At 36.4% G+C, this 26,655-nt stretch overlaps 1 protein-coding gene across 1 annotated transcript in view; it reads right to left on the reverse strand.

The window, feature by feature from the left end:
- The window catches only part of VWDE (von Willebrand factor D and EGF domains), an 85,701-nt gene that overhangs the window by 13,697 nt on the left and 45,349 nt on the right, over positions 1-26,655 (reverse strand). The window contains 11 exon segments of the mRNA XM_078059876.1: positions 490-593; positions 3,097-3,192; positions 3,960-4,055; positions 4,157-4,252; positions 6,621-6,716; positions 7,959-8,054; positions 8,627-8,722; positions 9,740-9,835; positions 9,917-10,012; positions 14,130-14,270; positions 25,703-25,922. Coding sequence (XP_077916002.1) covers positions 490-593; positions 3,097-3,192; positions 3,960-4,055; positions 4,157-4,252; positions 6,621-6,716; positions 7,959-8,054; positions 8,627-8,722; positions 9,740-9,835; positions 9,917-10,012; positions 14,130-14,270; positions 25,703-25,922 — 1,233 coding nt within the window.

Genomic DNA, 26,655 nt, shown 5'->3' on the forward strand with positions numbered 1-26,655 from the left:
AGTAAGAGAAAGAAATACTGTCTGGGAAAAGAATGAGGATAGACAAGGTTTTAGTGGCACACAACCCATCCTCAAATCGATGAAGCCCTGGATTTAAAAGTGGTGGATTTAAAAAAAAAAAAATGGGGGGAGGGGTGAAGGTAGCCTTTTTATCTAGTATTTGACCAAAATATAAATTAGCGGTATCTTAAGTTCATATTGGGGGAAATTTGTTCTCTTTCAGCTCCAGTGCCATGAAACAGAATATTACACTTGACAGTCATAGCTAAACATTAAAATTCCTTAAGTACACATCAAAATTTTGAATATTAAGATAACCCTATCATGACACGAAAATTTTTAGTTTCAGAGGCAGACAGTAAATCCTTGCATGTTTTTTTATTTGGAAAAAAATAAACATTAACAGATAGGTGTCAATTGCTAAGCAGAATATCTGAGTAGACAGATGTCCATATCTAATATTTATTTTCTGTTTAAAATTTAAAGTACCTGTACTTTCTTTTCACATTTGACTCCAGAATATCCACCGCGACAAGAGCACATATTGGGAAATACACATCTGCCTCCATAAAGACACTTTTGTTTGCAAATTGCTGCAATACACAAATTTTTACCATTACCATCCTTTGACACAAATGCTTGTGAAATATTCTATTCTGGTGGTCTGAAGCCATTCAGCAACTCAACTATAAAACAGTCGTAAGATTTTATGAATGACCAACTACACTCCCATCCTTGTGTGGCCAGAGCACACACACACATACTCATACACATAAATAAACAAAACAGCCAGAATTCAACACATCAGTTTCACAATTCTTTAAAGATATTATTAAAAGCAAACAGAATTTCTATTGGCTACATTTTAAACATTCGGTATAGGTTTTTGTTTTCTTTACAGAGAAGATTCAAATTAGTAACATAAAATAACATTCATAATTTGCTTTTTGATAATTTAGCAAACATTTAAAAAAAACAATTCAGTACCAGCCAGTGTACGGAAAAATTGACAATTTAATATACTATCATTGGAAGTTTAATGTGAAACAACTGTATTAGAAACTTCCTAAGAATTTTTAAACAAGCAATTTCTTCCTTAAAAAATCTCTTCTCAGGAAACTTAAAAATACCTATATCTATCTCAATATACCTCAATATCAATCTATTTATCTATCATCTATCTATCTAATCTATCCACCTATATTATCATCTATCCAACTACCTACTTACAGAGAGAAAATGCTTGTTAGAGTAATAACATAAATGACTACAATGTTCAACATAAAGACAAAAATCAAGTGAATTATCTATCTATCTATCTATCTAAATTATGTTATATTTAAAATTATGTTATATATATTTTATGGAACTTACTATTTCATTCAAAATTATGTTTTGAAGGATGTGGAAAATGCTTTAAGTAATACTGAGTGAAAATAAGCATAATATAAAATTACATACAATACAGTTATTTTTCATGGGAGAGGTATCTACTTCCATAGCTCATAAGGAAAGCTTGTGAACTCAAGAATAATATTCACTTTGGTATAAGTGCAACATTAAGGGTTGTTGGGTATAGTTGGGCAGGTGTTGTAATGCACAAAGCTCCACAGTAAGGAAGAACTTTTCACATCACAGACATCATAGATTTGAATATTTGTTACAATGACTTTCCAGCAGATGGCAATAAGACATCTTGTTAAAAAAACGTCAATATTTAGAATTTCTGGACAGTTGGAAATAAAGCATTTTGAGGAAGGGGACTTTGAAAACTTCACATAGAAGTGCTGCAAGGTGCACAATTAGAGAGCATATTGTGATGCTGCAGAGTACTTCAACCCACACTCACTGGGGCACCTTCCCACACTAATGTGCTTTTAACATCTCTTCATTCTCTCTCGTGTCCACCTAGACCTCTCTCTAGAATAAGAAGCCCAAACTGAGGGTGATAGCTCTTTCTTCTAGCAGTTTATCACATCTAACTTCCAATAAGAATTATTGATTTTTGAGCAGATATTTCTTAAGCAGTCAGTAGCACTCAGTGAATTCTTTGATAATATTTTCTTAGGATGAAAAATGTATAAATTATAATAACAGTTACTAATAAAGTCAAAGAGTCATGGGAGTTATATGCAGAATCTCTGGTACATGGAAACAAATGTGGTTCATAAAACATCAAAAAACAGGGCAGGGATTTCTAATAAAAATGCATGATCATTTTGCAACGGTATGTTTTCAGTTTACAAAGCACTTGGATCACCAGTTTTGAAATGATGTAACTACTGATCATTTGTAAATATTTTGGGGGGATTTCTAGTTTTTCCCATTGAGTTAATCTTTGTTACCATTTTAACATGTTATTTCAAGTTTTCATAAATTTCAAAATTACATACAATTTGATTTTTCTGAATACCCTGAGACCTCATCTATGTAATATGTATGACTAAAACTAAGGGAAATGTATTAACACATTAAAGTCATAATAGGAATTAGTTCTAGGTGGTGGAATCTGGGACAATTTAGTTTTTAAAACTTTTTAATATAGTTTATGATTTTCATGATTGATACATATTTTTCTCTTAATATGAAAAAAATATTGAAAGTGTGTATTAAAAACCTTCTTCAGCACACCTGAGAGAACTTCAAAAGCAACGCACAGATCATAATTAGGAGTTAACTGTGTCACATAACATTTTAACATATTTTGCCATATTTTCTTTTTTTTTTTTTTTAAAGATTTTATTTATTTATTTGAGAGAGAGAGTGAGAGAGAGCATGAGAGGGGAGAGGGTCAGAGGGAGAAGCAGACTCCCCACTGAGCAGGGAGCCCGATGTGGGACTCGATCCTGGGACTCCAGGATCACGACCTGAGCTGAAGGCAGTTGCTTAACCAACTGAGCCACCCAGGCGCCCATATTTTCTTCTTTTAAATGGGTATAACAATAAGATTTCTTTTATTTCTAAAGCCTTTTTTTTGAATGGGTCGGCATGCTGGGATTTGTTTTTTTTCTATGATTTCTTCTCACACTATACTTTGTTTGATGATTGTAACAGATTCAGGTTCAGAACACAGAGTAACAAATTTTGTAGGCTTACGTATTTGACACTGCACTCCTTCCCATGTGGTAGGACAACGGCATATACTGGGAGCAATGCATTCACCACCGTTTTTACATTTCTGAAAGCAGATAGCTGCAAACAGAAATATAAACAAGTTAAAAATTTAATTTGCTAGTCAAATACTCATGAATAAACCACAAAAAATTTCACGAAAGAAAAAAAAAGAGAACCAGTTAAAAGTTAATGATTTAAAGGAGCTTTTCCCTTAACATTTTATCAAGAACATTTTTCAGTGTCACTACTGGTTCTTGAATAAGGCGATTTTAATGGTTATATAACATTCCACTGATCGAATGCGTTGGGATTTAACTTACCCTCAATTGTTGGACATTTACGTTGCTTATTTTTTCACTTTGACCAATACATTATAATAGCTGGTACTTTTAAATGATAATTTATAAAAAGGAAAAAAAAAATTAAACATTTGAATGAGGAGAGCTGCTATCACCTCAAAACCTAGCCAGACTTGAAAGCAGTGGTACCCCACCTTAGAAGGTTCTGAATTGGTTGGTCTGAGATGGGGTCAAGGAATCAGTAATTATTTACACCTTCTCCTGCCCTCTACTTAAGACAAGGAGACAGGACTTAAAGACTTGTCATTTATCCTGGCAATTCTAGTGGACAGACTGGAAATTCATAACATCCTCTTTCCCCGCTAACCTGAAAGAATGAATTTAGAGCCCTTGGCATTTTACTCTTTCAAAAAGGGATCCCCTAACATAGGAACAAAGAAGCAAAAACAAAGACAAAACACAACAAAAACAAGGAAAATGCTCTTTGTAGTAAATTCTGCTTTATGTTCTCATGAGGCTTTAACATTTTAAGAGTGTTCCTCTTACCTGTATTGCATCGTTTCCCTCTCCAACCAGAAGGACAAGAGCAAACATTTGGTCGAATGCATTTTCCTCCATTCATGCACATGGGATCACAGATACCTTCAGGGAAAGGGATTAAACAGCCCTCAAATAGCAATACTTTTGCTATTTCATGTGTTTGCATTACCTGTGCTTGGCGAATACATTCAGTGGTGTCTTATTTTTTTGGAATCTCCTACCAGTGTATCCTTCATGACAGGTGCACACATTATTTCTCATGCAGCGGCCACCATTCTTACAGGGAGGGTGACAGATAGCTAAAAGAACACATGGCATCAATCTGTGAATATTACATCTCCAATTATTATATATTACATATTGCCTCATGTGCTTGTTATCTATGAGGCCATAAGGCAGAGAAATGTGCTATTAAAATAAAAGATCACAACTGCAAGTCATTAAAACCATCCTTTCTAAATCATAAAATCCAATGCTCATAGCTCTAAGCAGCCAGTGGATTAGCACAATTTGAAATGTATTGATGAAGTGTTCATAACAAACAGCATCTTTGGTATTATAGTGCTTAAATTATGAACCTGATCTTGTATTTCACCGTTCTTGGAAGTAAAGAGTGAAATGATCGGGGCAGAACCAAGAAAATAAGTCAAACCCTGGCTCAAAATAAGAAATGCATCTCTTCCTGTGGAAATTAGAAAAATCTCAACAATCTGTCACATGATTTTTGGAAAATAATTTTAAGTTGACTTTTGAATACCTACTGAGGTCATAAAGGCAGAGCTTTGTATGTCACTTATTTCTGTGAATGCTTAGTGAAAAGTCCTTTTAACAGTAATTCCTTGGCTTTGTTAGGACTATTTATTGGATAACCTTGACTATGTTGTACTAGTATCTTCTGTGTATATGATTCTGCTCCATGGAATTCAAAAGTTAATATTTATTATCTTTTATGAGAGGATTTTTATTGCTTCATGTTTCTTCCAGAAATGACAATTAAATGCCTTTATTTAAAAAAAATGATAAGCAAACCTGCCTGGAAATTTTAAATCTTATTTTTTCCCTAAATGATAATAAAGATCATGTTATTATTTCTTCTGCATCTTCTGCAGCATGTCTTAAAGACCACTGTACTGGGGCACCTGGGGGGCTCAGTCGGTCAAGTGCCTGACTCTTGATTTGAGTCATGATCTCTGGTCATGATCTCAAGGTCGTGAGATCAAGCCCTGCATTGGGCTCTGCACTGGGCATGGAGTCTGCTTAAGATTCTCTCTCTCCCTCTACTTCTGCCCTTCCCCCCCGCAAAAAAAAAAAAAAAAAAAAAAACCTAAAAAACCAATTATTAAATAAACTATTATAAACTATTATTTATGGTAGCTAGCCATGCACTTACAGTATTATGTCTCACTTGCTCCTTACGTCAACTGTCTAGTTCAAACCTGAAAGTCAGGAAGTCTGACCCTGGAGACTTTAAGTAAATTCCAAAATCCATGCTAGCTAGAAGTTTTAGAGGCTACCTAACTCCAAAACCTGCCAACATGACATATGTTCAACAGATAAATTTTAGTTTAATACTTAATAATTTAGAGATTTCCTCCTTTCCCGGTTATTTGGTTGGCATACAAATTTTGGAGAAGTTTTCTCACTGTATCTTGCATCTACTGCAAGGAGCATGAGAGTTATCAGCTTTTTAATTCACTCTTACATTCTCGGTCAAAACTACACCTACAGCTCATAAATACGGGTTTAGACATAGTTGCTTGGCTTTCAAGGTTTGCCTTAACTTAGTCTTTACTTCTTCCCATTTCACAAACTGGCTCCTTAAAGGAAATCTTAATTAGAAAAACTCATTTGCTATGCCTGTGTAGCTAGTACTTCAGCGACGGTTTCTTCTCTAGCTCAAGTGCAACCTAAGAATCCTAGCCAACCTCCAAATAAAAGAAATCACATCAAAGTATAACATGGCAAGGAAAGTATACGTTTTAGGAATTAAATTATGACAGGTTCTGACATGTTTCTACTAAAAATCTACTCTGCATTTTGCATAAACTCAAAGATATGAAGATGTAGAAAATACATTTTAAATTTCATTTATTGACATTCATTCATGACTACACTGTCAGCCTCAGGACATGCTCATTATTCTGAAAAAAATTGTAGCATTACTATACCAGGGAAAATGTTAAAATAGCAGGCCACGAAGGGAGAAATGATGCGTCTTTCTGTGCCCATATCACCTTGCACAGTGCTGTGCATAGCTAGCTTTTCATAAATGTTTAATAAAACTAAAGTTGAAAGATCATAAGATAATAGTGGACCTTAGATTGGCCATTAATCAAACATTTTTGCTGCGAGGGCCGTAGAAATGACACCACTACACACAACAGACTGCAAGAGAACTTTGCTTATTTGGTTCATCCCTTGATCCTACAAAACTACGCAGACAAGTGCCAAGGTCAGGAGCCGAATATATGTTGAATGAACACAAATATTTTACATAATAACTCACATACATTTCCAAGATCTGGTCATTTGGTGACCACAATGGCAACATCACAAGAAATAGAGAAAAAAAAATAGCATCTTCCCCTTTGAGACTTGTCTTATGCTTACTCTGAGTTCTGTTTATGCCTTTCCCTTTTTATTTAGAAAGAAAGAAAGAATAATTACCATTCTGACACTGTGCACCAAAGAATCCATTTGGACAGAGGCAAGTGTTTGGCTTATTACAGGAACCACCATTGAGGCAAATGGGATCACACAAAGCTAATGAACGGCAGGGGAAAGAGAGACCATAAAAGTTTTATTATTTAAAAAATGAAAGATGCACTGAAGTACAAAATGGTGCATAATGAAATATTTTATTTTTACTGCAAGTAAAACCCATAACCCATAATTAATTTGACTTTGCCAAACATAAGAGGAATGAGATAACTGGATAATAGCTTTGAAAGTCTGTTCATTAAGTTTACAAATAATACCAAGCTAAGAATATGGAGCTTATGATTAGAATTCAGAATGCCCTCTGTAAGCTGAAAAAATGATGGGAAACTAGAAGACATTTCAACAGCACTAACTGGATGGTCTGTGATCTGCTCAAATACATGGGGCCATATGTGTACCTCTTTAAGTCTCCGTCCTCATTCAAATAGAAACACTGCACTCAAGTCCTAGCACGCTCAGGAGCATTCTCTGTTTTTGCTTCTTTACCTTTGTTCCACTTTGAGAGGTACCCCCAGTTCCATTTTGCAACCCAGACTTTACCCATCCTCCAAAGCCTACCTCAATACTATTTTCTTCCAAACTGTACTTGCCAGACTGAATTTCTGTCTTCTCTGCTTCTAAGAACTGTGTGTTAATTACATTACTTATTATAATCCAACTTGTATCATAGTCTTTTTGAATAACTGTATCCTGTGTCTCCTTCACTAATGTGCTATTTGAAGTCATGGGAAAAATCAAATTGATCTTTGTTTCCCCTTGCATCATGCTTCACACATAGTTGGCAAGCTGTAAGCATTAAGTTAAATTTATGTTGAGAAGTCATTAGATCACAATGGATTCGATTATACATAGATAACTGCAAACATGCTGGCAAAGAAGTAAGCCTGATATTGTGGTAAAGAAACAGAATAATGGGATGGTGTCCCTTAATTGCTTGAATGTTTCATGAAACAGAATGTCTGTGTTGTGATAAAAAACTTGAAAGAGATCTAGGAGATGTAACACAGATTTGTTTCTCTCCACTATAAAGCAAGGGGATGATGGAAATATAAAGGCAAAAAGAAAAAAAAAAAAAGGACTGGTTGGGCCTGGATAGCAGTAAAGCTGAAATACTCTCTATTGTCTGATACAAGAAGAAAAAGAATCAAAAGACAGGGTTTTAATAAAACTTCATACCAATCTTGTCAGATTAGCTTTATGCTTTGGGGTGCTGGTCTTTAGGATATTGGTGCACCTTAAATTTGTTTTAACTGATTTATTCATTGAACGTATTTCTGATTTTACCTGTACCACAAGTAGGTCCATACCAGCCAGGCTTGCACTGGCAAATATCTGGTGTAAGACATTCACCTCCATTTTCACAGTGCCTGTTACAAACCACTAAGGTTGTAGACTAAAAATAAAAGCAAGGTAGATTAGGCTTGGAACTGGCCATATTATTGGCTATTACCTAGCTAGCTCGTAACTGCCAATCACATCCTCTAATGAATAAGATCAGAGAGAAAAATAAAAATAACTTATTCTTTGGCTTTAAATGGTCTCTGATTCTCACATTCAGCTATTTTTTGCTAACAGAGTTGGGGAAGGAAGAAAATCATTGAGCTGAATGGTAAACAAGAGTTGGCTATTCCAGAAAATTGTTAGTTACTAATGAAAATAATCATAGATATAAATTAAACAAGATAAACATATGCAAATCAACAAACTGGAATTCTTATTATCTCAAAGAAATGGTCACGGATAGGGTCAAGAAGAGAGTTGCTTCTAAGAACAAACTTCTTTATCTTAGTACTGGCACCCAGGGCTCCCGGTGGCATGCAGAATGAGAACTGTCAGAATAAATCATGAATGTATGTCCTTTAACTAGGCTTTGGGTTTATCTTAGTATTAAAGCCATCAACTATTCAAAGGAGCAGTTTCCTTACATTAGGCTGCAAGAGAGTTTTGCTTACTTGTTTCACACCTTGGTCCTATAAAACCGTAAGGACAAGTGCAGAGATTTCCAGCCAAGCAGGTGCCACCATGTTGACAAGGTGGACGACAGTGTTCTGCAGACACAGATTATGTTATTAAGTCAGCTCTGAATTAGGAAAAGGTCAGTTTATATTTATGAATCACAGCCACAAGAAACTTTCTTGTAAGAACAATTTATAATAAACTCAGTTCTTTTACTATGAAATTTAGTTCTGTGGGATTGACTATATAAGTTTATATTCTAAAAACACCAACAAACCATCAGCATGTTTTGGTTTATAAAACTTTTGGTTAGCTGGATGGAAATACATCATCTTGGGGTTCTTCTGAGAAGTGAGACTTGGACTTACACATTCTTGCCCTAAAAATGGAATACTCCTGTATTTCCACAATTATTTTCATATGCTATTGATATTGAGTGTTTCTCTTAGTTCACTCTGGATTTACTTTAATTTGTTAATTTGTAACTTGCCTTGTCATGAAAGTATTTAGTGTGGCTCTTAGTTTATTGTAATTATTTGTACCATCTATCAAAGTATATTCTTTAAAATATTAAAAATAATGAATGTGTTCTTTTAAAATATTATCCATTCTTAAAATGCCATTTCATAAACTCTCCTCTTAAGATTTCAACCAAAATAATAAAATTATATGGCTATAGACATGTTTTGAAATTCACTTTTTAGGATTCTTTTTACTACCTAATATCTTCTAATTATTTGGTATTCAGCACTTTCTTGGAGTCATGTTTGACAAGTCATTCAATAATCAGGTGTCCTTTGCTTGAAACTAAAATACATGTAGGGATATGGCACCTTATAACTAAACCTCAAAAATACTACTTCCGAAGACAATTTTACCAAGGACAAATAAGCTTTACTTTTTGGATGTCTAATTTTAGAAATTTAAGTTTTTAGAAGCTTCCAATAAATTATTTTTAATAAACATTAAAAAGCTTAGACTTCCCCGCCAGCATTAATGAGTATATATTAGTACAGACACAGTAAAACTGAATTATCTTTAAAAGAAAAGCTTTAAAGAAAATAGTGTTATTTTGCTTCTTTTATTTGATTTTTAATTTGAATTATCACCTTCATCACAGGTTGTTCCACCATGCCCTGGGGGACATTCACAAACGTTAGGTTTAATACATTTTCCATGGTTTTTGCAATCAGGATGACATACAGCTGTATAAAATAAAGTGCATGTTTTAGAAATGTCAATTATCAACTAAATTCTTTATGCAAACTAGCGAGTGCTATACCTACCAGTCTGGCAGTTAGAACCAATGTAGCCAGGTTTACATTTGCATATATTTGGGGCAACACATTCCCTGCTTTTTCCACATGGGTGTCTACAAATGGCTGCAAAAATCAAGGGAAAAAGGCTGAATTGTTGATACAATATATACATGTTGCCCATAGACTTACTTATAAGAAAAGTCATATTCTCTGAAATTGGAAAATTTTGAGGCTGCTTATTGAACACTAACCACTGCATTTATCTATAAAATTATTTTTTCCCCTTGTATTTGTTTTACTACTAGAATGACTGAGAAACATGACTAATACAGTCAGAAAGAAGTACCATATGTGGTAATTACTCCCAAAGCCTCATGTTGAAGGTGGCTGCTAGTCATAAATGGGATTACAGTCTTTTTTCAGAGGTCAATTAAGTTTCAGATGTTAATCAGATAAATGCTGATAAATGGCAGGAATAATCAGAATTTCAAAGAGCAAGATGCTAGGAACACATCATAAATTTATAGGTTCGTATTCCTTAAGCTTCTTTAACTACCTGATATATTCTATTAGGCATTTAACATTTTTCTGAGGTAACCGAAATGTGATTGTTTTGTTTTGTTTATTAATAATATGGAGTTTATATTACAAACATTTAAGCATTGAAAGTTGTTATTATTATCACTATTCCTATAAAAAAAACAAAAACAAACAGAAAAAAGTACCTCTCAGTAATACTGAGAACAAAGAAATACACACCCCAATAGCTCTATTACTTAAGTTAATCTCAAATCAAAACACAAATAACACAAAACAAAGTAACAAAATACCAACAACAACACGAAATAGCTTCTGCAGTATCAAAGCCAAAAATTTGATTTGCATCAAAGAAAACAATACTGATAATTGTGAAAAGAAGTAAACGCTCCTTTCAAAATTAAAGTGATGCCCAACTTGTTTTATTCTCAAGAGCTGGAGGAATTACAGAAAACCTAGTTTATGAAAATAAGTGAATACACCAGAATTAGTAATTTAAAGTGCTAAATGCCCACTGTGAGCTGAAAAGAACCCAGACCACAATGTTATTCACATCCTTATTTTATCTCTTTAGTTGCTTAATACTAGGCAAGTCAGCCCTCTAAGGCTCTGCTTTCCTATCTGGATAATGAGAAAAATAACACTCAATATGTGGAGTCTTTATGGATTATATGACATAATTGATTAAGAGTGTTTCTATAGACCTTGGAACACAGTAGGCACTCAAAAACCTGTTTATAATATATTATATAGTTATGGTACTATTTGACATTATTTTTAAAAATAACTCAGGAACACCCATGTTAATTATTTTTGGAAGTATGAAGAGGATATACACAAATAATAAATAAATACAATGAATAGAAATTGGTGAACTAAATGGAGTAAACAGAAATTAATAAGTAGAAAAGCATCTCTTTTTAATTACTTAAATGTGAACTAAATAGTTTTCTTTGCATCTTCTGAAGAGTTTTCATACTACCTCTGCAATTGATACCATCTCCATAATATCCAAACGGGCAGCGTCCACATCGGAAGTGACCATCTGTGGTTGGCACACAAGAAACACCAAGAAAACAAGGTGATTCAGCACAAGTTGATATTTTGGTCCATCCAGGCTTTTCTGGTAAAATAGTGATGGCTCTGGTAACTGATGAGACAAACCCATCCTTATACTGTGTGAAACCTTGGGCAGACCTGTTAATTTGAGAATTATGCCCTCCTGCCTCTGTTTGGATGGTGCACTGTATAATATCTTTTACTTCACTATGGGAACTGTTTGGGTTAATGCTTAAAAAACTATGGTTGTTCATGGACACTCCCAATTCCTCCAGACTGAGATTTGTACTGATAGTATGATCCGCCTGTTCAAACCTGATATCTGATGGGAAATAATGTTCTTTGAATTATTCATTTGAGTTGTAACTGATTTTAATGAGAAGTGCGAGATGTTGCTCATTGTGTCCAAGAACTTTTTGATAGTAGCAGGACTGTGGGTAAAGTTTGCACCGGATGGTGAATGATTTGTTGATGGTGGCTGAAATTTTATATCTAAAGAACCAAAAAAGAAAAAGAAATGTCAGTCAATAACATTTATTAATATTCTGCTCTTTCCACAGTACTTAATATTAAGTAATTCATTCCTTCATCTAATGTCTATCACAGTTATACCATTATACTAGGAGCTGTGCAGTAGTAAGAAGTCATCATACAGTTCCTGCCTTCAAGGAATTTATAGTCTATTTAGATATACCAGGTGCACAGAATGTTAAACAGTGTAAAAGTTAAAGAACAATAACTAATAGTTTTATTAGGAGTTGGAAATAGCCAACAAACATTTATTGACCACTTCATACACTGAGGCTCAAAGCAAAGGAAATTGCTCGCATTTGTATTCCTGACATGTGAGCAATTCATAATAATAAACTGAAGCAAATTTTAAATTATACAAACATACTATGTATAATTTTAAACTAAGAATTTGAAATCTCAATGAGATAAACATTTTTTTGGCAAAATATGAATGATTAAATTGAAGAAGAGATAGAGGAGTTGATACAACAACTGCAATGAAAGAAACAAAAATGATCTAAAGTCACCTCCAGATATGATGCCAAGACAGATGATTTAATGGAAAAAAATTACCAAATTATCAAAGAAAGAATATTTTATAAAACTCTTGCAATACACAGAGATGAAAAGTTTTATAAACATTTGATCAAGTGGCATAATCCTATAGTCAATATCATTTATGAAAACACATAAGCATTTTAAATGAACTACTAGCAACTCAAATGCAGCAGTGTAGTTACAGACTACTGCATCAGGATGAAATAGACTTGTATCTCTACTAATCGAATTACATTACATAATTTCGTTATGATATTAATAAGGAAAGCAATATAAAATAATGTTAAAAGGTAATTTGATACGATTTTCTGTCGAAAACATTCTAAAAAAGTTAGCCTAACGAAAGATTAACAGAAATTATAGCAAGTAATAAATGATGCTGAAAAACCATTTGATAAAATTTAAAAACCACTTCTAATTTAAAACTAAAGAGAATTCTGAGAAAGCAACAAATGGAAGGAAAATCCCTTAACTGGATGAAGGGTTTCTAGCAGAAACCTACCCTGATGTCATACTTAATGGTGGAACATGAGAAGAATTTCCATTAAGACCATTAAGAAACAATTCCCTGACTACACACTTTGCACTGGAGGTCCCGGCCATTACAATGAGGACCCAAATTTGAAAGCTGGGACTGCAGTCAGACTGCTCAGGTTGAAATCTCCCTTCCTTTACAAACTCTATAAACCTGAAGAGAGTACCTAACCCATCTATGCCTCTGTACAGATGAGTAACATCTGTAAAATGTAAATAATAACAGTTACTGTCTATAGCTATTGAGAGGATTGAATGTGATAGTATATAAATAATATTTGTCTACAGTGCTGGTATATCATAAATACAGACTAAATCATAATTATTATTATAATAAGAAAGTAAATAAGAGTAAGAGACAGACTCACTATTGGCAAGAGGTATTATCTATTTATAAAACCAAGAAAGAGAATCAACTATAAAAATAGTGTAAATAAGAGTGTTTAATAAGGCAACTGGATACATGAAAAAATCAAAATCCAGATAGCTTTCCTATATTGCAGTAATCGACAAAGATACCTTGCAAAATAAGTAAGTGCAGTGGTAATCTTGCAAGATGAATAGCTAATATTACAAAAGGCAAAAGCATAAAGAAAGCTAATGTAAAATGTGTAAGGTCTTTGTGAAGACAATCAGAATATTAATTGAATAAATCAAGAGTTATAAAGACAGCACTGTAGAAAAGAAAATGCCTTACGAAATAATGAGCTTCTTGTAACTTTTAGGGTTTGAGTTGATGTTGAATGACCAGGGAGTTACAAAATATAACTTTGAAAGGGTCACTTCCAATCATAAGCTTCTCTGAAATCACCTTAAATATCATTTGTTCATTATACAACATGCATCATTTTTCTAGAATATAAGCCAAAGGAGTCAATGGATTAGCAAGAAAAAGAATAATTTGTAAACTGCATTGTATTATCTTAGGTGATCTTTCTGAAAAGAAAAATTCCTAAGGAACAAATATGTTGGTCTTCTGGAAAATAAAAGGGAGGTAAATTAAATTTTATCCTTAAATTTTAGCAAGACCATTACTTACTAGAAGCATTTCCATTTGTTGACTTAACATGCCTCTCTCTCTGTACGGCATTTTTACCATTCTCTTCCTTAGTTTCACTTTTATTAGAACTTGTAAGAACCATAGTATGTGTAGTAGATTCATGTAAAAACTGTGTTTCAACTGTAATGTATGCATGAAAAACAGATTATACTATTATAAAACCAAAATACTGTGAATAAGAACATACAATAAAAATGTCACTTGGGAAAGATGGCGGAGGAGTAGGAGACCTGGATTTCGTCTCCTCTCAGGAATTCAGCTGGATAGGGATCAAACCATTCTGAACACCTACAAACTCAACAGGAGATCGAAGAAAAGAATAGCAACAACTCTCTGAACAGAAAAGCGACCACTTTCTGGAAGGTAGGACGTGCGGAGAAGTGAATCCGAGGCGATATTCGGGAGGATAGACGGCGGGGGAGGGGCCTCCGTCGGCTGCTTCTGGCAAGTGATAGAGCCACGGAGCACAAAATCGGAACTTTTAGAAGTCTGCTCCGCTGAGGGACGTCACTCTGGTGGCGAAGTGGGGGGTGGAACCCTCGCGGGACAGTGTGGTCTCAGGACCCTCGGGGTCACAGAAAGACCGGGGGTGCCTGAGTGCGGCAGAGCTCCCAGGTATCGGAGCGGGGAAGCCGGCTGCAGAGACAGAGCCCAGGCGCGGGCTCTCAGCTCGGGGTTGCTATAAACCGTGATCCGCGGCACAGTCGGGCCACTGCTCCTCCAGCAGGGACCCAACAAGCGGCAGATCCGGGGAGACTCACCTTCTTCCCCCGGGAGGAGAGGTGCGGGAGCGCACCGCGGGGATCTGCTGGGTTTGGAGACTCCACCCGGGGTCCGGTGCCAGATAGAAAGGCGCGGTCACAGGCCGGGTGAGTGTGGAGTGCGGCCGGAGACCGGGGAGACGGGAGTGACTGACGGCTTTTCTCTGGGGGCTCACTGAGGAGCGGGACCCCGAGTTCTCGGCTCCTCCGGGCGGAGACTGGGAGGCCGCCATTTTCACTCTCCGCCTCCAAAGCTGTACGGAAAGCTTGCAGGGAACAAAAGCTCCGGAGAGCAAACCCGAGCAGATTACTTAGCCCGGGACCGGCAAGGGCGGGGCAATTTTGCCTCCGGCAAAGACATTTGGGAACCACGGCAACAGGCCCCTCCCCCAGAAGATCAGCGAGAACAGCCAGCCAAGACCAGGTTTACCGATCAATGAGAACGGCAGAACTCCAGTGCTAGGGGAATACTGCACATAGAATTCATGGCTTTTTTACCATGATTCTTTAGTCTTTCAAAGTTAATTATTTTTTTTAACTTTTTTTCTTTTTTCCTTTTTTCTTTTTTTTTGAATTTTTCTTTTTCCCTTTTTCAACCAACATCTTATCAATCCCTTTTTTAAAAAAAAACATTTTTATTTTTCATTTTTAAAGTCATATTCTATCCCTTCACAGTAGTTACCCATATTTTTGGCATATATATATAAGTTGTTCTCTCTTTAAAATCTTGAGATAGTTTCTTCTAACAGATCAAAATATACTCTAAATCTCTACTGTATGGTTTTTTTCTACTCCCCTGCCTGATCACATTCCCTCCCATTTTTCTTTCTTTTTTTTTTTATCCTCTTTTCTTTTTTCAAACAACTTATCAAATCCTTTTTTAAAATTTTTTATAATTTCCAACTTTACAGTCATATTCCATCCCTTCATCATATCAACCCTTATTTTTGTACATATATAAGTTTTTCTTTCTTTAAAATTTTGGGAGGGACTTTCTTTTAACAGACCAAAATACACCCAAAATCTAGTGTGTGGCACTGATCTATAATCCAGCCTGATCATATTTGATCACATTCTGTTTTTGTTTTGTTTTGTTTTGTTCTGCTTTTGTTTGTTTTTATCTTTATCTTTTTCTTTTTGTTTTTTTCTTTCCTTTTCTTTTTTCTCTCTTTCCCTTTCTTTTCCCACTGCTTCAGGTCTTTTCTGATTTGTTTAGAGTATATTTTCTGGGGACGTTGTTACCCTGCTAGCATTTTGTTCTCTCATTAATCTATTCTCCTCTGCACAAAATGACAAGATGGAAAAAATCACCTCAACAAAAAGAACAAGAGGTAGTACCGACTGCCAGGGACCTACTCAATACGGACATTAGTACGATGTCAGATCTAGAGTTCAGAATCATCACTTTAAAGATACTAGCTGGGCTTGAAAAAAACATGGAAGTTATTAGAGAAACCCTTTCTGGAGAAGTAAAAGAACTAAAATCTAACCAAGTAGAAATCAAAAAGGCTATCAATGAGGTGCAATCAAATATGGGGGCGCTAACTGCTAGGATAAATGAGGCAGAAGAAAGAATCAGTGAGATAGAAGACCAAATGATGGAAAATAAAGAAGCTGAGAAAAAGAGAGATAAACAACTACTGGATCACGAGGGCAGAATTCGAGAGATAAACGATACCATAAGACGAAACAACATTAGAATAATTGGGATCCCAGAAGAAGAAGAAAGAGAGAGAGGGGCAGAAGGTATAATGGAGCAAATTATAGCAGAGAACTTCCCTAATTTGGGGAAGGAAACAGGCATCAAAATCCAGGAAGCACAGAGAACCCCTCTCAAAATCAATAAAAATAGGTCAACACCCCGACATCTAATAGTAAAACTTACAAGTCTCAGAGACAAAGAGAAAATCCTGAAAGCAGCTCGGGAGAAGAGATATGTAACCTACAATGGTAGAAACATTAGATTGGCAACAGACTTATCCACAGAGACCTGGCAGGCCAGAAAGGACTGGCAGGACATATTCAGAGCACTAAATGAGAAAAATATGCAGCCAAGAATACTATATCCAGCTAGGCTGTCATTGAAAATTGAAGGAGAGATAAAAAGCTTCCAGGACAAACAAAAACTAAAGGAATTTGCAAACACGAAACCAGCCCTACAAGAAATCTTGAAAGGGGTCCTCTAAGCAAAGAGAGAGCCTAAAAGCAACATACACCAGAAAGGAACACAAACAATATACAGTAACAGTCACTTTACAGGCAATACAATGGCACTGAATTCCTATCTTTCAATAGTTACCCTGAATGTAAATGGGCTAAATGCCCCAACCAAAAGACACAGGCTATCAGATTGGATTAAAAAACAAGACCCATCGATATGCTGTCTGCAAGAGACTCATTTTAGAACCAAAGACACCCCCAGATTGAAAGTGAGGGGGTGGAAAACCATTTACCATGCTAATGGACACCAAAAGAAAGCTGGGGTGGCAATCCTTATATCAGACAAATTAGATTTTAAACCAAAGACTGTAATAAGAGATGAGGAAGGACACTATATCATACTTAAAGGGTCTATCCAACAAGAAGATCTAACAATTGTAAATATCTATGCCCCTAACATGGGAGCAGCCAATTATATAAGGCAATTAATAACAAAAGCAAAGAAACACATCGACAACAATACAATAATAGTGGGGGACTTTAACACCCCCCTCACTGAAATGGACAGATCGTCTAAGCAAAAGATCAACAAGGAAATAAAGACTTTAAATGACACACTGGACCAAATGGACTTCACAGACATCTTCAGAACATTCCATCCCAAAGCAACGGAATACACATTCTTCTCTAGTGCCCATGGAACATTCTCCAGAATAGATCACATCCTAGGTCACAAATCAGGTCTCAACCGGTAACAGAAGATTGGGATCATCCCCTGCCTATTTTCAGACCACAATGCTTTGAAACTAGAACTCAATCACAAGAGGAAAGTCGGAAAGAACTCAAATACATGGAGGCTAAAGAGCATCCTACTGAAGAATGAATGGGTCAACCAGGAAATTAAAGAAGAATTAAAAAAATTCATGGAAACCAATGAAAATGAAAACACAACTATTCAAAATCTTTGGGATACAGCAAAGGCAGTCCTAAGAGGAAAGTATATAGCAATACAAGCCTTTCTCAAGAAACAAGAAAGGTCTCAAGTACACAACCTAACCCTACACCTAAAGGAGCTGGAGAAAGAACAGCAAATAAAGCCTAAACCCAGCAGGAGAAGAGAAATAATAAAGATCAGAGCAGAAATCAATGAAATAGAAACCAAAAGAACAGTAGAACAGATCAACGAAACTAGGAGCTGGTTCTTTGAAAGAATTAACAAGATTGATAAGCCCCTGGCCAGACTTATCAAAAAGAAAAGAGAAATGACCCAAATCAACAAAATCATGAATGAAAGAGGAGAAATCACAACCAACACCAAAGAAATACAAACAATTATAAGAACATATTATGAGCAACTCTATGCCAGCAAATTAGATAACCTGGAAGTAATGGATGCATTCCTAGAGATGTATCAACTACCAAAACTGAACCAGGAAGAAATAGAACACCTGAACAGACCTATAACCACGAAGGAAATTGAAGCAGTCATCAAAAATCTCCCAAAAAACAAAAGCCCAGGGCCAGATGGCTTCCCAGGGGAATTCTACCAAACATTTCAAGAAGAATTAATACCTATCCTTCTGAAACTGTTCCAAAAAATAGAAATGGAAGGAAAACTTCCAAACTCATTTTATGAGGCCAGCATTACCTTGATCCCAAAACCAGACAAAGACCCCATCAAAAAGGAGAATTACAGACCAATATCCCTGATGAACATGGATGCAAAAATTCTCACCAAAATACTAGCCAATAGGATCCAACAGTACATTAAAAGGATTATTCACCACGACCAAGTCGGATTTATCCCTGGGCTGCAAGGTTGGTTCAACATCCGCAAATCAATCAACGTGATACAATACATTAACAAAAGAAAGAACAAGAATCATATGATCCTCTCAATAGATGCAGAAAAAGCATTTGACAAAATACAGCATCCTTTCTTGATCAAAACTCTTCAGAGTATAGGGATAGAGGGTACATACCTCAATATCATAAAAGCCATCTATGAAAAACCTACAGCGAATATCATTCTCAATGGGGAAAAACTGAGAGCTTTCCCCCTAAGGTCAGGAACGCGGCAGGGATGTCCACTATCACCACTGCTATTCAACATAGTATTGGAAGTCCTAGCCACAGCAATCAGACAACAAAAAGAAATCAAAGGCATCCAAATTGGCAAAGAAGAAGTCAAACTCTCACTCTTTGCAGATGATATGATACTTTATGTGGAAAATCCCAAAGACTCCACCCCAAAACTGCTAGAACTCATACAGGAATTCAGTCAAGTGGCAGGATATAAAATCAATGCACAGAAGTCAGTGGCATTCCTATACACCAACAACAAGTCAGAAGAAAGAGAAATTAAGGAGTCGATCCCATTTACAATTGCACCCAAAACCATAAGATACCTAGGAATAAATCTAACCAAAGAGGCAAAGGATCTGTACTCAGAAAACTATAAAATACTCATGGAAGAAATTGAGGAAGACACAACGAAATGGAAAAATGTTCCATGCTCATGGATTGGAAGAACAAATATTGTGAAGATGTCAATGCTACCTAGAGCAATCTACACATTCAATGCAATCCCCATCAAAATACCATCCACTTTCTTCAAAGAAATGGAACAAATAATCCTAAAATTTGTATGGAACCAGAAAAGACCCCGCATAGCCAGAGCAATGTTGAAAAAGAAAAGCAAAGCTGGCGGCATCACAATTCCAGACTTCCAGCTCTACTACAAAGCTGTCATCATCAAGACAGTATGGTACTGGCACAAAAACAGACACATAGATCAATGGAACAGAATAGAGAGCCCAGAAATGGACCCTCAACTATATGGTCAACTCATCTTTGACAAAGCAGGAAAGAATGTCCAATGGAAAAAAGACAGTCTCTTCAACAAATGGTGTTGGGAAAATTGGACAGCCACATGCAGAAGAATGAAACTGGACCATTTCCTAACACCACACACAAAAATAGACTCCAAATGGTTGAAAGACCTCAATGTGAGACAGGAGTCCATCAAAATCCTAAAGGAGAACACAGGCAGCAACCTCTTCGACCTCAGCCGCAGCAACTTCTTCCTAGAAACATCGCCAAAGGCAAGGGAAGCAAGGGCAAAAATGAACTATTGGGACTTCATCAAGATAAAAAGCTTTTGCAAAGCAAAGGAAACAGTCAACAAAACCAAAAGACAACTGACAGAATGGGAGAAGATATTTGCAAATGACATATCAGATAAAGGGCTAGTATCCAAAATCTATAAAGAACTCCTCAAACTCAACACCAAAAGAACAAAGAATCCAATCAAGAAATGGGCAGAAGACATGAACAGACATTTTTCCAAAGAAGACATCCAAATGGCCAACAGACACATGAAAAAGTGTTCAATATCGCTCGGCATCAGGGAAATCCAAATCAAAACCTCAATGAGATACCACCTCACACCAGTCAGAATGGCTAAAATTAACAAGTCAGGAAATGACAGATGTTGGCGGGGATGCGGAGAAAGGGGAACCCTCCTACACTGTTGGTGGGAATGCAAGCTGGTGCAGCCACTCTGGAAAACAGTATGGAGGTTCCTCAAAAAGTTGAAAATAGAGCTACCATATGATCCAGCAATTGCACTACTGGGTATTTACCCCAAAGATACAAAAGTAGGGACCCGAAAGGCTACGTGCACCCCAATGTTTATAGCAGCAATGTCCACAATAGCCAAACTGTGGAAAGAGCCAAGATGTCCATCAACAGATGAATGGATAAAGAAGAGGTGGTATATATATACAATGGAATATTATGCAGCCATCAAAAGGAATAAGATCTTGCCATTTGCAACGACGTGGATGGAACTGGAGGGTATTATGCTGAGCGAAATAAGTCAAACAGAGAAAGACATGTATCATATGACCTCACTGATATGAGGAATTCTTAATCTCAGGAAACAAACTGAGGGTTGCTGGAGTGGGGGGTGGGGTGGGAGGGATGGGGTGACTGGGTGATGGACACTGGGGAGGGTATGTGTTCTGGTAAGCGCTGTGAATTGTGCAAGACTGTTGAATCTCAGATCTGTACCTCTGAAACAAATAATGCAATATATGTTAAGAAAGAAAAAAAGAAGAAGAAGAATGTAGCAGGAGGGGAAGAATGAAGGGGGGGAAATCGGAGGGGGAGAAGAACCATGAGAGACGATGGACTCTGAAAAACAAACTGAGGGTTCTAGAGGGGAGGGGGTTGGGAGGATGGGTTAGCCTGGTGATGGGTATTGAGGAGGGCACGTTCTGCATGGAGCACTGGGTGTTATGCACAAACAATGAATCATGGAACACTATATCTAAAACTAATGATGTAATGTATGGGGATTAACATAACAATAAAAAAATTAAAAAAAAAAATGTCACTTGGATTGAATTCTTCACAAATTTGATTACAGAGCTAGCTTAAGTGTCTCCTCTTCGGCAAATCCTTGGGTTATGGACTGACTTGTGTCCCATCAAATTTATTTATGTTAAAGCCCTAACTCTAAATGTGACTGTATTACCTTTAAGGAGGTAATTAAGGTTAAATGAAGTCATGAGTGGGGCCCTAATCCAATAGGACTGGTGTCCTTTTAAGAAGAGGAGGATGCACATGTGAGGACACAGTAAGAAGGGGGCCATCTGTCAGCCGCGAAGAGAAGCCAGAAACCAACCCTGCTGGCACCTTGATCTTGGATTTCCAGCCTCCAGAACTCTGAGGAAACAAATTTCTGTTTTTTAGGTCACCCTACCTGTGTTATTCTGGTATGGCAGCCCGATGTGACTAACAGATGTTCCTAGAGTCTCATACCCACCCAACCAATTTCATCCAACTATGTTCTCCCACAGAGCTTGGTCCTTGACACTGACTCATGTGTCTTTCCTCTTCTAGTTAGCAACCTCAAGAATAAGAACTGTGCTGTATTGACTTTTATGGTCAGTGACTCCGGTGCCTGCCATAAGTAAGTATACAATACCAACAAGAAAAAAAATATTTTGTAGTAACAAGCATCTTCCTAAATACACAGATACCTCTGACAGAGTTAAGAAACTTATTAATCGCTCATGTGTAATGGGACTTGGTTCAATTTGCTTTCCTCTTAAGTTCCACTTGGTAACAGGTTTTATTCAGGGACTGAGTCTCTGTTTGCAAAAGGCTGATCTTAGATCACTTTAGTGCACGGAGTGAAGGGTGTGATACTGTTGAGTATTTGGGATGGGGTATTGAGGGGGAAATGTGAGTGGTAAGGGAATTCCCCTTACCAACCTGCCCTATGCTCCTCAAATCTATCACCTCTAGTGCTAGACTGGCCCACTCCAATCTGAAGCACAAAGTGACAAATTTTTCATCAAAATGGGGTCTTATTCACTTAATGATACCAAAATATGGTTCTTTGATACTGTTTTCTATAATTAATTTCTCTCTTTTAAGCTTTTAAATGGTTGATATCCACCAATTTTTGTCTTCCCTTCCCTTAGTGTTCTCTTTGGGCAATTTCATCCATGACGGATGACCCTAAAAACTGTATCTTTCACTTAATCTTCCCTCCTGAGCTCCACTTGGAGTCACCTCAGTCTCCATGTATCCATACTGAATTCATTCTTTCCCTTCCCAAACCACTTCTTCCTTAGATGTCGTGTGTGTCGTGTGTCTTAGTCAGCTCAGCCTACCATAATGAAATACGATAGACTGAGTGTCCTAAACAACAGGAGTTTATTTTCCTACCATTCTGGAGGGTAGCAAGTTCAAGATCAAGATGCAGGCCCATTCGGTTCCTGGTGAGCATCTCTTCCTGGCCACCTTCTCCTGTATCCTCACGATTTACTGCATAGCAATGCAAATACCAATTCTACACACCCATTTGCCTAAACCGAGCACATGGAACTTAGTAACACTCTTTCCCTCTCCATGCTAATCCCAATCAGTGACCACAGACCATCTACTTGCTTCTTTAGTGTTTTTTTCAACCACTACCTCCTCATCCAAGGTCAGAATATCTTCATGTCTTTCCTATTTATTTGTAATATTGCCGTAGCTTTTCTTCCCACCTTCAGATTTGCACAGTTCCTTACCCATAAGTGGTCCATCCTCCATACTGCTCGAGTAGACTTCTCAGATGTAAATCATATTATGTTTCTCATGGTTTCTCAGTGATCTGGCCACTGGCTAGGTCTCTAGCTTTAACCATTATAGCAGTCCCTCTTACCTCTATATTTTAAGCATGCTTAATTATTCATAGTGCCCAAGTGTGCTGTGATGTTACAAGCCTCTCCACCTTTGTTCATGATGTTTCTTCTGCCTAGAAAGCTTTTCTCTCCTTGACTGGATACATCAGAGTTAGCTGTAATGACACTTGCTTTTTAAAACTTTTCATTATCCCTCCAGGTAGATGTGATTCCCTGTGTAGTATTCCTACTATTCTCTCTAGGCACTTCTATCAACAGGCACAGAACACCATATTGAACTATGGTGATTACATGTCAGACCCCCCGGTATTACACTCAAACCTATTAGGTCAGAAGGCACGTATTATCTATTTTTGCACCCGCCACATCCTGCTTAGTGCATGACACTTAACGAATATATACTGAATGAATACATGAGTAAAGAGATAATAGAACTGTGAGATTTGGATTAATTAAATGGAGCAAAAAACATTTCAGAAAATAGGGACTTTTACCATGACATATTTTCCCATCACCATAAAATCCTTTTGGACATGCACCACAATGATGGGAGCCAAAGGTATTGAGACACTCTGCTCCTGGAAAGCAAGGCCTGGATTCACACTCATCAACATCTTCCTGGCAATTTTTGCCTAAACAAAATATAGATCGAGAGTTCAAATTATTTATTTTGAAAAACATTAGATGTCCCATTAAGTGCTCATTATTTGATTTCTTTTACTTGAGGATATTTTACTTTTACTTTCCTAAAGATATCTTTACTTCTTTTACATTAAGGTATGTCCTACAAACTCCAGAAAAGCTGTCATATATTAAGAGGAATGTACTAATTTTAAAATTTACAACAGAGTTAAACATAGTCATTAATTAGATCCTATTTAACATTAAACAAGACCCTGCAAGTACATAAGATTTTCCCTATAAAAAAGAAGACAAAAAGGCCATTAATATTTTAAGGCAAAAATTTTACCATATTACAGCTGCAATTTTTACTTTGTTAAAAAAACTCAGGAAATTTTTAAAAAGTTATTAGAATGGTTGCCTGCTCAGTTTAAGGACAACTTAGTGCAGTTATTGCATTAGCTGTGAAAATCCATGAAAACTTTATAGCGTGCTAGGAAAAGTTAGTCTTTCCTCAGTAAAATTTTTTGAGATCGTGTTGCTCTCTGAAATGTGTAAAAACTTATTTGAATGAATATATTCAGTCATTTACTCATTAGAGTAAAATCCATGAAACAATCAACATTTGAATTCTTTCAACTTTAGTCTGTAGCACAACAGTCCCAAATGATAAAATTTTTTATTTTATTTTAAGATTTTATTTATTTATTTGAGAGACTGAGCAGGAGGAGGGGCAGAAGGGGAGGGAGAAGGACAAGCCTACTCCTCGTGGAGCCCAGAGCCTATGCGGGGTTCTATCTCAAGACCCTGAGATCATGACCTGAGCTGAAATCAATAGTCGCACACTTAACTGACTGAGCCATCCAGGTGCCCCTAAAATTTTTATTTTAAAATGCCGAGAGAATTAGAAGACACCTAAATATCCTGCCTAGTTCCATTATAATGTTAAAATAGATGCCTTCAGGGCGCCTGGGTGGCTCAGTCGTTAAGCATCTGCCTTCGGCTCAGGTCATGATCTCAGGGTCCTGGGATCGAGCCCCGCATTGGGCTCCCTGCTCAGCGGGAAGCCTGCTTCTCCCTCTCCCACTCCCCCTGCTTGTGTTCCCTCTCTCGCTGTGTCTCTCTGTGTCAAATAAATAAAATCTTAAAAAAATAAATAAATAAATAAAATAAAATAGATGCCTTCAAGGAAAACATATCAGCTCAATAATTGCATATTTACTTATTTAACATTTATATCTATTTAAATTGGAGGAAATATTGGTACAACTTATAAAAAGCCTTGGGAAATTAAAAGTTGTCATTCATACACTTAGTTGAGGTTTCTAGAATCAGATAGTTTAGGATAATTAACGAGTTAGCAAATTCCATTTGATTTCAACTCTAACTTTATATCATGATCTTTTTAAATGATAACCTTTCTTAAATGATAATTTTTACATTTCCCATGGCAAATTTCTTCATTATTCCATATTATATTTCAATAGAACACATTTAAATATATTTCTACCTACCAAATTTAGACAGAAATGTTTAGGAACCTGCAAAATACAATATAGACATAGAATATTGCCATTAAAATTATAAAAATGGGCAAAATTATAAGAGTATATGTAAGTAATATACAATAATAAAAGGATATGGGTAGCAAATATATTTGTGATGACTTACTAGGCTTTTTAAATGTATATTAAAATCTTTAGGACCATACACTTGCTTGAGTAATCTGTAGATTACTTGGAAAGCCAAAGAACTCTCCTTTCATCTGTTCACATACTAATTTCATTCGTGAAGAACCAAAACTTACCTTTGAGTTCAGGCGGACATACACAAGAATAACTGGGAAATCCACTAATACATCTGCCAAGGCCACAGGGGTTTGCATGGCACTCAGTGACATTCACTTCACAGAGACCCCCCTGAAAGCCAGGCAGGCAGACGCACAGGTACATTCCACTTCCTGGAGGGAATTTCCTATCTGACACACATGATCCACCATTCAAGCAATCACAAGACTTCACAGTCACCTCCAAAAGAAACAAAAAGTAAATGCCTTACTTTTCAATAAAATTAGCGTCAGTTTATGCCCCAGAAATTGTGATAGGCATGTATATTTATGTGCAAGTAAGAGCAGATCACAAGTTTTGCAAAAAAAAAAAAAAATATATATATATAAATATTTAATGTAAAAGAGTATTTTAAAAGATTTAATAAAGTAATTACGCCAACTTTCAAGAGCATAGCCAAAATATAAATGCTGGGGATAATTTTTAAAAATGTTACAAGATGATCGATGAATTTCTATAATGCATGCAGCACAAAAAATCCGTAAGGTGTAAAGCAGTTAGTCAGTCACCTGAGTTATCCCAAAATACAGAGAGTAAACAGTCACTTGAATTATGTGGTTAACATGACATAGTACACAATTGCACTTCATACCATTACTTCTGTATGAGTGTGTCCCAAATGTCGAGTGAATACAGTGCACAAAAAAGAGTATTAATAGCTCATGACTGATAATATCAAAAGAATAGCCAATAAAAAACGACTTTACTTGAAGGAAAAGGGTATAATTATCAATCTTAGGTTGAGCATAGGTCTTTCAGAGAGGCAGACATGAATGCATTCTTTAGCCTTATCATAGTTAAGCACAGGCGAAAATGACCTAGGAATTAGTCATTTAGATCCGTGCTCTAGACTTGAGACTGTCCCTAAGATTTTAAATTCTGACAAAAACAGCATTTTGGCAGTTTAGTTTTC

Source organism: Halichoerus grypus, chromosome 12 (assembly GCF_964656455.1).
Source record: "Halichoerus grypus chromosome 12, mHalGry1.hap1.1, whole genome shotgun sequence".
Taxonomy (NCBI): Eukaryota; Metazoa; Chordata; class Mammalia; order Carnivora; family Phocidae; genus Halichoerus; species Halichoerus grypus.